The 15,475-nt window shown below is 42.7% G+C and overlaps 1 protein-coding gene across 1 annotated transcript in view; it reads right to left on the reverse strand.

Moving 5' to 3' along the window:
* Positions 1-2,500: 2,500 nt before the first annotated feature.
* The window catches only part of SPAG16 (sperm associated antigen 16), a gene marked incomplete at both ends in the record, with an annotated part of 412,526 nt that continues 399,551 nt past the window's right edge, over positions 2,501-15,475 (reverse strand). The window contains 1 exon segment of the mRNA XM_082311439.1: positions 2,501-2,700. Coding sequence (XP_082167565.1) covers positions 2,501-2,700 — 200 coding nt within the window.

Consider the following 15,475-nt stretch of genomic DNA (forward strand, 5'->3'; position numbering starts at 1 on the left):
TGTGCCACTGGCTGCCCGCGGTGCCACATCGCTGCCACCACCACGCTGTCCTGCCGGCACGCCAGCCCACAGCCCGTGCAACCCCAGCAGCAAAATGGTTTCTGACCTCTCTTAAGGGAACTGGGCAAAGTATTACAGGAAACTTTTAAATGAGATGAAACATTGGCATTACATGGATTGAGAACGATGGAGGTAGTTGCTGGCACACACCAAAAATAGACTGTCTGGATATGTGTGTCATTCCTTCCCTTCCTCCGTTCCCGTAGTGTGCACACACAGATACACACGGTATATACAAACATGCATTAACCTACACACACAGGCAAACACGTACTCCCCCCCCCCCCCCGAGGTATTTTTTATGTTTTGGGATTTTTGGTGGACTGCAGATGTTCAGCAATTAATTCTCCCTTAATTGAAGCAAAAAAGCAGCAGCAGGAGGAGAAAGCTTTAATCCTAGAGAAGCAGCTAAGGGATCCTGTTGACAAAGCAGTTTTTCCAAAGCCACAACAGAGGGAGACACCGGATATTACACAAGCTTTATCAAATTCAAAAGATATCTTCTTAATTGAAGTATTAGCTACGTTTCCATCACAAGGACTATGCACCGTGTTACTACTATCAGCAATACCTATTGTAACATGTTGTTTGGGAATCGGGTGATTCATGCAGATAGGGCTGCTTTACGGATCTACAGAGCAGAGATTCTTGCCCACCTAAATGCTACAGGTAGGTTGCAATATTGCAGATTGGTGGGCATTTAGGGCAAAAAAAAAAAAAAGCTGAAGAACATGAAGCAATTCATGTCCGAGGAAATGTGAAACACTCAAGAGAATGTGTTAAAAGTTTGATGAGGAAGCTCTCCAAATTAAAAAAAAAAAAAAAAAAAAAGTTCTCCCAAGATCATAAATAAGACCACTACATTGTGCTACAGTCTGTAGTCACCCGAGATGTCCCACAGCAACTCAGGAGCACTCGGCTCAGCGGCGATCCTGGAAATCAGACAGACTGCAGACGTCTTGCACGGACAGATTTCAACAAGTAAACAAATGCTGTTCAGCTCAGAATTAGTTTACAGCTGAACTTTCTCGTCATTTCTCATCGTGAGAGAGGCCAGGATCGTAGGTAAGTCTCTGAGTAACACGTTTCCATCCGCCTTCCCTCACCCCAAGTGAATAATTTACACTTACCTAAACAGGCTCGATCTGAAAGCTGAAAGGGGTCACAGGCCAACATGGACTAAAAGGTTAGAAAGAGATCAGCGAAAGCAGTTCCTCCTAATCACATTTTCAGTGTTGACTCACGGACAATCCCTTTTCCTCCACCTCTCATCGCAAAACAGGGGAAAGCGGCAGCCCGGCAACCACAACATGAGAACTGAGCTCTAACCCAGCGCCGGGGATTCAAAGCCAGCGGCGGCGAGGCGGTCCAGAGGCAGGGATGCCGCGGAGAAACCCCGATGCCAGCAGCACAGTCATCGCGGCGAACTTGGGCTGGATTTCCTCAGGTCTTGGGGCGGGGGGGGGGGGGGAGAAAAAAACCCCATCTATATCCCCTCCCTGTGCCAGCGGACGTCTTGCGAGTCAGGATCTGCCACGGCGGGGGAAGGGGGGGAGAGGGGGCTGGTTAGGCTGTAGGCAGGTGGGAGAGGGAGGGCGGAGGAGCCCCGCGGCCGGCGGGCGGGCAGCCCCCGCGGCGGGCCCCGCTCCCCTGCGGGGACTCCCCGGGCCGGGGGCCGGGCATGCCCGCGCCGGCCCACGCAGCTCCGCGCTCCCTGCCGGTTATTATAATTAATTTTTGGAGGAGGGGAAAGCAAAAAAAATAAAAAAAGGGAAGGGGGGGGGGAAGAACCCGCAGCGGCGGAGCGGTCAGGCCCCGCGGCCTCAGCGCGGTCGCGCCATGGCGCGGAGCGGCGCGCGCCTTTCCGCGGGGCGCCGCGCTGCCGCCGCGCGCCCCCGCTCAGTCCGGCGCGGCGCGGCGCGTCCCGGCCGGCGCCGCTCCCCCCCGCAGCTCCCCGCCGCCGCGGCCGCCGCCGGCTGGGGCGCCGGCTGCCCTCACCGCCGCTCTCCCAAACTCCTGCTCATGCCCGCTCTCCCGGCGGCGTCCGGAGCGTTTGCTGCAGGAAAAAATCCCCCCCTGCTGCATTATTAAAACTTCACATCTTCCCACAGGCTGGCACCGGGGAAGGGGCGCCCCGCTCTCGGGTCTCGTGTTGTGTTACATTAAAAATCGCTCTCCTTGCAATTCGTCTGCTCTGTCATTAGGCGTCATTGTAAAGCTATTTCTCCAGAAACCACCAAAAGAGAGATTCTTGATGTTCGGAAAAACACGGTGTCAACAGAAAGAGGGAGAAATTGGGGATTTTATTTGGATAAAATGCAGAATACTACTCCTTTCGGGCGATTATTCCCACTGCAAACACTAACTGAGAAATCACTTCGCTGAGCCCTCGCTGCTACGTTCTCCAACCATTTTTTTCCGTAACGCCTTGAGATGAAGGTTAGGTTAAGCTGCGTGCTGGTCCTCGGGTCCAGAGACAAACCGTACCGTCGGCACCCCCAGAAAGCAGCTGCTCTGCCTTGTGGGCGAAGGGCACGCCGTGCGCCTCGCTGCCGTGGCCCTGCAGGCTGGAGAGCTGCCCAAACGCAGGTCGCAGAACCTCAACGGATCCATCGCTGCTTGCCAGAGCCACGATACGACCTGAAATTCAAAGGAGAGTTACCGAGGTTTGCAAAGGCAAAGCAGGAGAGAGGCACTGGAAGTTTTGAGATCGTTCCTTTAAAGACACCCACGGTTGCATACTCCTGGTTTCTGAGATAAATTATCAGAAAGTTGGACAGATCAATAATAATGAGATTGGATTTTGGAGTGGTTAAGTGAATCTGGAGACCTGGGCATGTAGGAGCACAGCTGTTTTATTTCTATTTGGACACAATTGTTCAGGGCCAGATTCCGACACACAGACTGAGCACCGGAGAAGCAGATGCTCTTCTGATACCTGGAGGTATCAGCATCAGACCGTGTTCTTAACGCTGCTTTGCTTGTACAGCGCTGTAAGAAATGAAGATGCAGGTTTTCAACTGAATTTCAAGGAGGTCAGGCATCTGACTGAACTGAGTGCCTTGCTCCCTTATATCCTTACGGAAAAAAACAACCATAATGAAATTGTTAGTATAGAATTGGGTCTAACAGTAGAAAAAGGAGTTCCCGGTTTCCATGTGTTTATTTATGAACCAAACGGACTCAGTTTTCATCACTCTCAAGGAGGCAGAATGTGTTTATAAGTTTATTACCTTCCTGCTTAAATAAAAGCAGAGGTAACAGCTAATAAGTGATACATTTGAAGCACCTTTTACTTATCCAGCCACCAGATGAAGACTCTCTCCTTTTAGAAATTAACTATAATAATCATGAGTTTCACGTACAAAAGGAAAAAAAAAAAAAAAAGAGGATCAATACATTCATTTCAAAGCTCATGTGGTCCTCCCAACAACGGGATCATTGTACTGCCAGTCATGATCTTGGTCAAACACCTTGTTCTATTAGAAGCAAGTTCAATATACCCTCCAAATGATTACAGCTCTTTTTATATATCAGGATTTTCTCTCTGAAAGCAAAGACATCGCCAGCAGAGGAATAATTAATATTGACACTGACAAAGTCAATCTGGCACCAAGGTCATCATTTTGGGGAAGATTATGAAAAACAGGAGATATTTTGCTATTTTTAGGCATACAGGTTATTCGCCAAGAAGCCAACGGGAACGTATTGCCCAACAGAAGTTAGTATGGGGGAATCTGTCCCAGTTTTAATAGTATGCAAGCCGTAGGGCCTTGGGTGTGCCTATGCGATGTGTAGTTTATCCAGGGAATACATTGTCCCTCCATTCAAACTAATTCATAACAATGATGTTCTCCACTCTGCTCATCGAGATCCGATGGCTTCATTTGACAGCCCGGGAAGTAAACAACTGCCATTTTCTTCATTTATCACAGGAAACACATAGTCTAAAACATCTTACAAATGCATTGACAGTATTTAATCACAACTTATGCTTAGCGTGGTCATGGATATTTGTGCAAGAAAGGGAACTAGAAAGTAGAACTAACCATGATAAATATGCCCTATTTGCAAACCTTTATAACTACCCGGCTGCTTCTTCTAGAACAAAGCCTGACACAGCAAAGATCTGTAGGATGGATTAGAGTGTCCAAAGCAGCAGATGTGAATATTTATTATAAACTCTCTTCCAGCAAGTCTTTGCTGACAGAAGCATTGCATATGGATTTCACTTGCAGCCAGACTCTCCAGGCAATCGCTGGGATGACTTCTCTGGGAGCCAAACAAATGCCATTTTGCCTGGAGCCCTGACACTGCAACAGCTGGGCAGGGGGTTAATGTCACTTTCAGCTTCTCAAAACCAGTAACGAACCCACTGGTGACAAAGAGAGAGGGACGGAAAGGAGAAAAGATTTGGACAACTGCAGTTCACTTCCAGAAAGTAAGGGCAGGACAGACTGATAACTGAGACAACAGCTTCAATGGCTAATTCAGCCCCCCAGTTTGGCAGCAGGGCAGGAGCAGACCCCAACGCTGCGTTTTGCTGAACTCTTTGCTAGATAAGTCATATGCCTGAAGCAAACAATAGCACTCTCATCTGTTCAGTCCGTGCCAATATTCCGTGACAGTATTGGGAAATGACAAAACCAGTAAGAAAATAGGAAGGGACAATAAAAAACAGCTAGCTGGGAGGTGCAGTAGTGAAGTGCACATGCCTTCATCGCTAGTACATGCTGGGGAAAGGCTTTAGGGGTATGAGGCAGCCCTAGAGAAGAATGATTCCTTTCATATGAATTTGCATTAGCTGAGTTATGATGTGTTACTATCGTTGACTATGAGCACAGCCACCTCCTTGCTCGGTAGCAGCAGGATGCACAGGCAAATGCGTGCGAGAGGGAACGAAAGGGGAGGGGAACGCACAAAATGAGAACATCTCATTTCCGTCACCCTTTATGTCAACACTGATCTACGCGCTCATAACAATTTGCTCATTATAATGTAAATTTACTCCCTCCTTCTTTCCAAAAGGAGATGTTTCGTTTTGGAAAGAGGGAACAAATTGTGTTTTATTGCTCTTTCAAAATGTTCTCCAATTAGGGAAGCAAACAAAAACTATGACATAATTGTCATGCAAAGCTCTGTTTTTATGAAGGATACTTACTTGTGCACTAACGAAGGCACTTTGATACAACACTCAGAGGAAGATAAAAGCCTGCAGATAAATTTTTCTTCATCCCTTTGACCAAACTGTCAGGTGGGGCTGGCCTGTGCAAACTCAGGGAACTCAGCAGTTATGCTGATTTGCATCGAAACGAACAGTTTCTGCTTAGAAGATGCAAAGCTTCGAAGACTCTGACCTCTAGATCTCACAGCCTCTAGATCTCCAGCTCACGAGGCTTCTGGAGAACCTGCTCTGGATCTGCTGGTGCACCTCCCGGACGGGCAATACGGGGAGCTAAAATGAAGCTTTGCTCTGGATGACCTCATGCCAGTCCTGAGCTCATCCTTCTTCTTCAAACTGGCAGACAGGAGTGATGACAAAGCACAGTGCCACGACAAAGAGACCCTACAGTAGCAGCCTTTGTACTAATTACAGTTGATTTGCTGTTGGCCATATCTAGAACATAGGTACTAATTCTTCTGATGTACCCCAGTTATGTCCTTAGAATAACATAAGCTCTGACCATCTGGTCACTTGCTTCAAAAAGGATGCAGTGAGTTAGAAAATGTGGAGAGAGAAAGGCAGCGAAGGCAATGGAAGGTATAAACAACTTCTGTGCAAGCAATCATTAAGAGGGATGACAATTTACCCAGAAAAAACTATTTGCACACTAAAATGTACTTGGCTGATCATGCTTTCTCCATATGCAAACCTCAAGCTTCGGTCAGCCCATGGTATCGTCGCTGTTTCCCTCCCTGAGGCCCCACAGAGAAATCCAGAGCTGAGCCAGAGCCCAAACTACCACCCAGGTGGTGTGGGTGAAACACGGAGTTTCCATCAAAATGCTAGTCTGAATCCCAGCTAATCTGGGAGCTACGAGGCAGCCGGAGAAGCTGTCGGAAGCAGCGCAGAATGGGACATGGTATTTCTGAACCGTCACCTTTCTTCTTGGACAAAACTGAATTTCCTCTGAGCGATCACTGCACTTCAGGTCCCCTTTTTTCCCCAGCATTTGAAACCCCAGCTACCGCTGTAGGTTTCCAGTCCCCGTGTACTACAGAGAAAAAACTCTGTTCCTAATCTCAGGCGCACTACCTCGCCAGGCTGCCATTTCCAGACTGGCAATGCTCTTGGTTTTAGGCATTGATTAATTACAAATGCAGTGCTGTTGTTTGGGCTGGAAATACATCTATACTTAACAAAACAATAAAAATCTCTTCTAGAAAAACTATTCCTGATACTAAAACCATATCCCTACATTGTTTTGAAACCAGAACTGAACCCTAAAATCAATTAGTACCTCAAAAGATGCGTTTGCTTTTAAGACATGTACCCCACTTTGGAGAATGGGGTACTTAAAATGAATTATCTTGTATGGAAATCTGGCCCTGTAGATTTTCCAAATGTACATAAAGTTCTGAGCCTAAGAAAGGCCATAGCCATAAAGTGTCAAAAGCGAGAATCTGGCAAAAAAAAAAGAAGTAATTTTACTGGAGTCTCCACAACCACCTAAACATGTGAGCTTAAAATCAAAATCATTGCATTCAGTGAAGCTCAGTTATGTTACATATAAGTAAGCAACATGCTTTTTCTCATCTGCAAGGAACTTTGCATACCTATGCTGCTATGTAGATACTAACAAAACCAAAGCCACTCATGTGAATACAATACGAAATCCGTCTCCTAATTTGAACTGTTGAATAGATTTAAAACAGTGCTGGTATGTTGAAGCAATCTAATTTGTTACTGCATTTCTTCAGAAGACAAAACTAGACAAGATTAATTTGCTGGATTGATGGAACCATACTACTTGGGGTAGAGGGAACAAAACCTGTACTTGTCAAAAGACAGTTTGACAATTTACATTCCATAAGAGCCTAACAGAAATCACAGCCATGATTACTGTCTTCTTTGTAAAATGAATTTTGAGTGAAACCTTGCCAAGACCACATTAAGTGCTGCTTTACTGGTTTGTGCATTCAAACAGCTGTAAACAGTGGCATCTTTGGACTGGGAAAGCTTAAAAAGCAGACCAGTTTACTGGCTCTGACAGTCAATAAATGATGTTGGCCAAAGCCTTAATATTGCAGCTAGAGTAGTCTAGCAGCTTAAGTGTTAATAAAATAGTATTGTAATAAAACTCACAAACTCCACAACTTACTGTAGCATATTAGGCTCAGACATTCATACTGATAACTAGCACTGTTTGTTATCTCAGAATAGTTTTTTCTTTCCATAGACTGGAAGAGCAGAGCAGAACAAGGACAGTGAAAGATCGAAACCTCTCCTGTCTGTTCCAGCACCTCTTGCTCTCAGAGCAAACGGACTAGTCGAGGTGCTGGATTTGGACAATTGCTTCTAATAAAAGTACGGCAGTTATTTTAGATTTGCTTGTAAATAATTCAGATGTTGTAACTTTCCCAATTTAAAACCACTTGCACTGCCTAACCGTAAGCAAAGCATTCATCTTCAAAGACACAAACCCAGTTATTTCTTGTTTCATTAAAATTATAATCTTGCATGGATTTAAGAAATTCTGTTTATCATAACTGCATAGAGAAGCCTGAGACCATTACCAATGGCAGAGATGAAATAACATATCAAAGAAAGAAAGAAAAGCTTTGATCAATAGGGAAATGATTTTTATACACATCAGAACCAATTTAAAGAATTCTCTAGGATCAATTTAGATAGACAGAAATGCTTCTCAGCATTTATTACCTGTGGAGGGAATATTGATCCTATTCATTGATTTCTCCTATGCACGTAGAGCAGCATCTGGTTTTGTTGTGTGTTTTTTTTAAAGAAAGATGACCCAAATTGGAAAGTATCAAGAAACTACTTGTATTTTAAGGACTTACATTAATGGTTCAACCAATGCCGTTACTCAGAACTTTTAAACTCCGTTCAAGAATAGGCAAAATGTAATTTAGCTTACTTTTGTCACATGATTGTTAGTCAATGAAATATATTTTAAGAGAAGGGTTTTTTTGAAACCTTACTTACCAAAGGCTACTAATTCCTTACATAACACATTGTATCAAACATATTTTCTTTCCTGTTCCCTTTTTTAAAGGAATCTCTCTTCAAGATAATATTATGAATCACACAGCCCTACTGGATTGCATTCTCTCTGAATTAAGATCTTCTGTCATTACTGGAGCTGCAACCACTTGCATCATCACGACGATCACTGAACCTACAGGGTCTCCTAGGAACAGGGCACCTCTCAGGCCATGAAGAAAAGGCAAAAACACCCAGTCCTGCCTTGAATAATCTGCAGTCCAAGTATAATTAAAAAACAACCAACCACAAGAAATACAGCAAATAGATCAGGGAGGACAAGGCTACAGATAATTATAAACTTAATTAGCCATGATCACAACGGCCTTGCCATAGTTAAATGTTTTATGGGCACCCTGGCAGCAGGAGAGGACTTCTGTCTGAAGTCATGTCTATGCACTGCCCCATGTAGAGGTACCAGGTACTGCTCCCTGTACGAAGCTAGTTCAGGTGTACAGAGCATATCTAGAGCAGCGTAGCTGTTTCACTGCACCCCCCCAGCCAATACGACTTGCTTCTCAGCCTGGACACCGCATGGCATGACAGTGGCCTCCAGCTTCTGTGTTGGTATCACCTAGGCTGCAGAGAAATGCTAACTGGATGGGCTTGGATCCTTACCTGGGAAATGGGAGGAAAGCACTGAGTTGTTTTACACCAGCTCAGGATCTGGCCCACAGTTTTTACTTGGTATGAAATTAGACAAAACTTTAACTTTGAGGAACCTTTCTGAGGGGGGTAGAAAGGCAGATGGAAAGGTTGCCAAACACTACAATTTAAGGTTCTTCATGCAAATGTTACTGTGCTTGCCTAAATAAGAGTAAATAAAATGCTTAACAGATGCTGCAAACTATGATTGCAACGGCTGTAGATAAAATTCATTACTGTCACACCAAGCAGAATGTTATTTACCAAGCAACTGATTTCACCATACAATAGATGTTGTACATTTTTTTTTTTGTTCTATAAACAGCTTTCAACAAATATAGCAATTATTTCTCATATTCCAAATGTACACTATGTGCTGCTTAGGAATGCACTTTTTTGACATTGTTGTAAGTCCTCCATTCTGAAATGTGAATAAAAAATCCTAAATATTCTTGTCTTGGAAATAATGGTAACCCTCTCCTCCCTTTGCCTTCCCACGGTGTTTGTTTAGATCTTTCATGGGAGAGGGCATAGAAGAATAATCTTGAGCAGGTTGTAATTCACTTGCAGCCATTTACTAAATATTCTCAGTAATGGAGACCAAAAGGCAAGCTGGGAATGAGAGCAGAGGTCCAACAATCTGCTGATATAGGTTTTTAATATATTGGTACCAAAATAAAATCCTTTTGTCATTCTCTAATGTAATGACTTTTTTTTCCTTTCTCAGAAGTATTTAAATAGACGGAGATTTGGCAAAGTGTATTAGGGAAAATTAGCTCATCTCAGTATGCACTTAAACTCGTGACTCACTTTATGCATGTGAAGTCATTCAATTCAGTGTAATCATGTGCTTAAATGATGGCAGGATCGGGGCATCACAAACAGATTCATTATTACAATAATGAGTTACAGCACAAGGTCTTACAATGAACAAATTCACTTTTATTTGGCTTTTAGCAGCACACTAACAGTTAGACCTTTTAAAGGGAAAGGCAGCTTTACAGACTGAGTAGGGGCATATAATGCATGTTTCCTAGACCCAAGTATTAGACGAAGATAGTAACAGGAAAGTAAGTGCAGAGAAGTTTCTTAGACAAATAGACACTTACAAAGGTGGAGGTGAGTCCCCAGGAACACAGGAAAACTCAAAATATGCAGGCAGGATGTTAACAGAAATACAGTTACTATCTTTAAAAATCTGCGTATAGAGATTTGTCCCAGATGCGAAGTGAGTGTGCGGCTTGATATGGCCTTATGTATTTTCCTCAAAAGAGTAAGGGTGTGGAGTAATGTTTGGCCAGTGGAAAAAGAGGACTTCTCTTAACTTCTTGTTGTGTGGAAAATGTGACCTAGATGAAGGGGCATTATTTCCAGAGCTTAAACAGATCGCAGAACTCGACAAATCCTTTTTCAATCAAAAAATCACCAGAAAGTTACTCAGAGCAAAGAAAGCATTTATCTGATAGAAGAAAATCCTTTATATAAAAGAACATAAGGCCATTTTATAAGGATTTCTAGACCCAGACCATTAGTGTAAAGCTACCTTTCAGCTGGACTTGAGCTTGTTTATATTAGATTTTAGTTGGCCTTTTGGTAGCATTAGGGATTTTCACAATAGTTTCAAAACAAACCATAAAGTATTAAAGCAGAAACTTTTGGAGAAGAGTCTTGAAGATGTCAAAACCTTTCTGGATGTGTTAATGAGGCATGCTTGAATATATTCAGAATATGTTTAAAAATAATATATCGAGAGTAAAAGGACAACAATCTCCATCTTCGGTCCAGGACTGGAGGCTTTTTCATGAAAACTTCTACCAAAGAAAGAAGAGTATTTTTGTGCATACAGTAGGAACATATTTGTCTAGCTTTCAGTGTTACCTAGAATATCTATATGTGGGCACATGTAGGTCTATGTTTCCAAGTGAATCTACCTGGAGGGGAAAAAAGGGTGAGGAACAAGGCAGATGGCATTCTGGCAAAAATCCTTGGACTGCTACCAAGTGTGGGACCTTGGTCCCACCGAGCTCTTCTGAAATCTCAAATCCCAAAAGGCAGCGTTTGGTTTTTATATCGCCATTAAAGGGGAATGCGTCCAGCAATGCTGCATCAACGGGGAGCTGCCTGGAGCCTTGGCAGAGCAATCACCTCCTCAACTTGTTGGCTGAGAAACTTCAGAGAAGGTGGCATCAGTGATGTTGTTGCTGTAGCTGTGCTTGTGCTGCCCCCGGCAACAACATGACAAAAATGTCGAATTTTAAAATGCTGCATGAGGGGAAAACAATGGAGGAAAAGAGTAAAGATCAGTATCATCTGATGATCTTCAAAAAGGAATAAATCACCATAAAATTATCTGCAGAAGTTGCCAAGCTGAAGCTCTGCTTACAAAGAAACTTTCTGAAGGACTTTTTATGAGATGGCAAATGCTCCAGAGCACAGTTAAGGTTCACACTATAATCTTATTCTGAAGAACAAGCTTTTCTCTTCTGTTAAATTTATATATTGGAAGCAGCGTATCAAGTACTGTACTGTGTGTAATATTATCTCCATAATACATTAGCTGGTTTCTTGGTGTTTTATTAAGAGTCTGAGAGGAAAAAAAGTCGCACTTACGTTAAATAAAAATTTTCATTAAGAAAAATAAAACTTACTGATGGGTTAACTTAGAAAAATTAAGTCACAGCAAAACTGCTGTCACCACAAATTGAAATTTATTCTTGTTTCTGCTACAAGTGAGGTCCCTGAATATAGATTTGGGTGCAAAACCATGCTTTCCTCTGGACTTCCTACTTGACTGCAGCTGTATGTATTTTAGGCATCGGTATGTCTCATTTTTAAGAATTCAGTGAAGTTGAGCAATGTATAAGGACAAAAAAAATTCCAGGTATGCAGGAGCATAGCTCTGACTAATGGAAACACCGTTCTAAAAGCATTCGGAGAATAGAAGATAACCTTTTTATAAATATTCTATTCTTTGTCTTTTCCCCACTCTCTATTTTCAGATGCCTGCAGTCATTCAGTTAAAGCCTCTCTGATCCTCCTTCCTTTCTGAAACGATAAGATGGATATGCTTGTGTTACAGAAGATGAGACTAGGATGTGAACAATGATTTATTTTTCCCTTGGACAGCATATGCATCATCCTTTCCATTAACTCTAAAGGAATGACCAGATGCGTAATCGTTTTTTGACACAGAGCGGGATTCATCTCATCTAACCTTGCCATCCTGAGACGAGTAGTTAGTTCATCTGGGCTCCTTCTGCAGCTCCCAGTGAGAAAAACTTCTTTTTCAAAGGAACTCACCCTGCCTCTTTTAGACAGCTGTCGCAGGTGATCGTCTCTGTGCACTGACTACAGAGGGACTCTACATAGCTCATTTTCAGACAGCTGAGGCAGGGTGAGATTAAATCCCACTCAAAACTTGTAAACAGGCACCTCAAAGAAATTTTCAAAAGAAATTCCCTAATTTGCACTGCTGGCAGACTTGTCTACACCACAGCTTCTGAAAATGTAACTAGGCACCTGTATGCATCTCCAGGTGCTTAAATACCATTGCAAGTCAGGCTTACATAGGCAATGACCTCTATTAAACCCAAGTCTTAATCATTTGGTGCAACTCTCATGCTGTGGCAACAATCCATAATTTAAGTAGCATTTAGTAACAAAGCAGATCATGTGCATCATCAACATCTTGTAACCCTAATAACTCTGAGGTAATGGACTTGTCTCTGCTATATTTCTAAGCTTATTGAAACGGACTGTAATTAGCACTTCCTTTTTAATACAAATCTCTTGACCCCAAGAGCCAGCTCTTACACCACAACTAATAACCACTGCAGGTGATCAAAGCCTGAGAGGAGGGTGGACTCAGACAAAAGGGTTTGCCCATGCAGACCTGGGAGCCAAACTTCAGTTTACTTCTAGAGTTCAAGCAGGAGGCATGAAAACTACCACTTCAGAGAAAAAGCACTTTTGGGGAAAAGTAGTATTTATCTTGCTTTACTTCACAATGTTCTGCCTAAATGTTTTATCTCTGAACATGCTCCTTAAAGAGAAGTTCAGTGTCCTTATGAGTCCAGAGCAGAGCAGAAGCTCTGGGTAAACACCGTTGATTCCTAATGCTTCTTGCACTCGTCAGTCTTTTCTAAGCAAATAAGATCAGGAAACACTTCTGTTTTGTCCTTAAAGCTAGTTTGTTATCATTATTATTTCAAGCTTAGAGGATGATCTAATGTATGTGGATTCTGTTTTTTGTCAAGCAAAATCCTTCCCTACACAATGCTCCCTGGAGAGGAAGGCTGATGCAGAGCTGGTTAAAGCACTGCTGAGGCGGCTGGGAAAGCGGAGCCTGGCTTGTGCTGTGTGTGCCTCCAGCTTAGCCTGAGGTTACCCTCCTGACTTTTCCGTGCCCAGTCTATTGTAGCTGTCTGGGCATTTTCTATAGTGACTGGAAAGAGATAAGTGGAATAAAATGTGCTCTGCGGGTCCCAACTCTCCATTCACTCCAGAGGTAGCCCCATGAGTAGCTTCAACAAATTACTTCATTTTTCAGTAGCCAAATAGATGGGTTCAATGCCATCCTTAATCTTCTCAAACTTCCGCTCTCCCAACTCTTAAGTAAGTTGGTTTCTTCTGTCTGTTATAAACTTCTAAGGATTAAAAAAACGGTGATTTTTAATCCTAATCAATGCAGCTTTCAGATGTTGCCTACACTATCATGATAATTTAAGTGAAACAGCATGTTACAGAATGACTTGTATCTCTCTTCCACATTACAACTAAATACTATTTTACTATAGTAGTAAAAACAGACAGACACACAGGAAGACTCTGAAAACAAAACAAAAAAACAGGAAAAACAGGCTTAATAAAATCTTCTCCAAGTAAAAGCTCAAACAAAGAGTCTACTTTTAACATAAGCATGTTATTGTCAACAGCAGCATCTCTATTAGGCTTGTTCCCTTACCTAAACATTCCTATTACTGTCATTTCTCAGGGTTGTCATACTCACTGCCTTGACAGCACAAACACTGTGCTGTAAAATCTGTCAAAGAGGCCAGTTGATTTCCTACATCTTCTGACACTTGCAGGTCTTTAATATCAGGCTGTCAGAACACCTAAGAGAAAGGCGGGCGCTCCCCTGTTCGGTGCTGTTACTGTGACTACCATCACACGTACTTTAATCATTAGCCTTATACTACTATGAAATTCTGACTTTTATGCCCTCAGAGTCCCATGCTAGAAAATGCTGCTGGCATAAATCTATCGTAGAGGTTAGCTGGCTCACTTTTACCCATGGAGTTATATTTGTAAAATGAAGCCTTTACGTTTTACAAAGCTTATATAGTTTTTTCTTAAACTTTCTTCTGTGACTTTATTTTTTTGAGAGGGGAGTTGTAGTAGGTGTAATGATTACTCAGTGACAGGCGTAGGTGAAACTCAGCTGCTTAAAATAAACCTCTCCATGCCTGGACCATTTTGTCTTTAGGTATACTAATGTAGCAGATGAGCTCGGTGGGCAGTAAGTTTTCCGTAATGCAAAACTCCTTTGATTCAATATTGAAATGAAACCGAGGGAAGAACAACAAGAGTAAATCAGACCAAAACAGTCAACGGCCTTTAAATGTTTATGGTACTCACTTCACAGGTTGGAGGGTATCTGTATTCCTGCTCCTGCTCTGCTGTTGTCCCTCAGTGACGCTGAACGAACTAGTTCCTGAGCTAATAATTATCCTGGGATAGGCCTTTTTGAATCTTTCCTGTTTTAGCATTCCACTTTGTATCAAAAAAAAAAAAAAAGCTGGTAAAAAAGATTTTATACCCCCCAGATCAGGGTGCTGCCCTGAGATGTAGCAGTCTCTGCTATTACTAGCAGTCAAATTAATCACACAGTGTGGCATGGCTCCACAGAAGTCACAGAGTCAACGGATTTAAGAAACCCCATTGCAAGAACTAAGAGCGTGATAAGCAAAGCACATACTTCCAGGAGGTATGAGTCAGGTAAACCGCCAGAAACCATAGCTGGATGTTTATGTAGCTTTAAGTGACTGTATTGATGCTCCAAGAGTTTCTAGTCACAGAGAAGGGAACAAAAATTTAGGTCTTTAGTACTTTAATTGCCAAAGAACATTTGCTGCAGGAACCTAATAACTTTTATATGCACGAATCCATGAACACTCTGCAAGAGCATTAGTGGTGAATGAGCAGACATGTGGCTGAGGCAGAGGTAGGACAAGTTTGGAGATCATTTCCAGTAACTGCCTTACTCCCTGACAGTACACGTCATTTAATTTCCCCGTGCCTCAGCTCCCCATCTGCAACAGGAAGCAATAACACTACTTTGTTCAGCTTATCTCCTTAGACCGACTGGGGCAGGAACTCTTACAACTTGCCCAGTGGAGCCTCTAGGCATTATTAAAAAAATCATAAATAATAACAAAAGTGTTTACTGCTGTAAGTCAACAGCAGATCTCCTGGCTACATGTGCACACAAGGCATCAATTGAACCATGAGAGCTAACACACGGTGTCAATTCCTTGGGCTGCTCCA

This window comes from Platalea leucorodia, assembly GCF_965183815.1.
Source record: "Platalea leucorodia genome assembly, chromosome: 5".
In the NCBI taxonomy this organism is placed as follows: Eukaryota; Metazoa; Chordata; class Aves; order Pelecaniformes; family Threskiornithidae; genus Platalea; species Platalea leucorodia.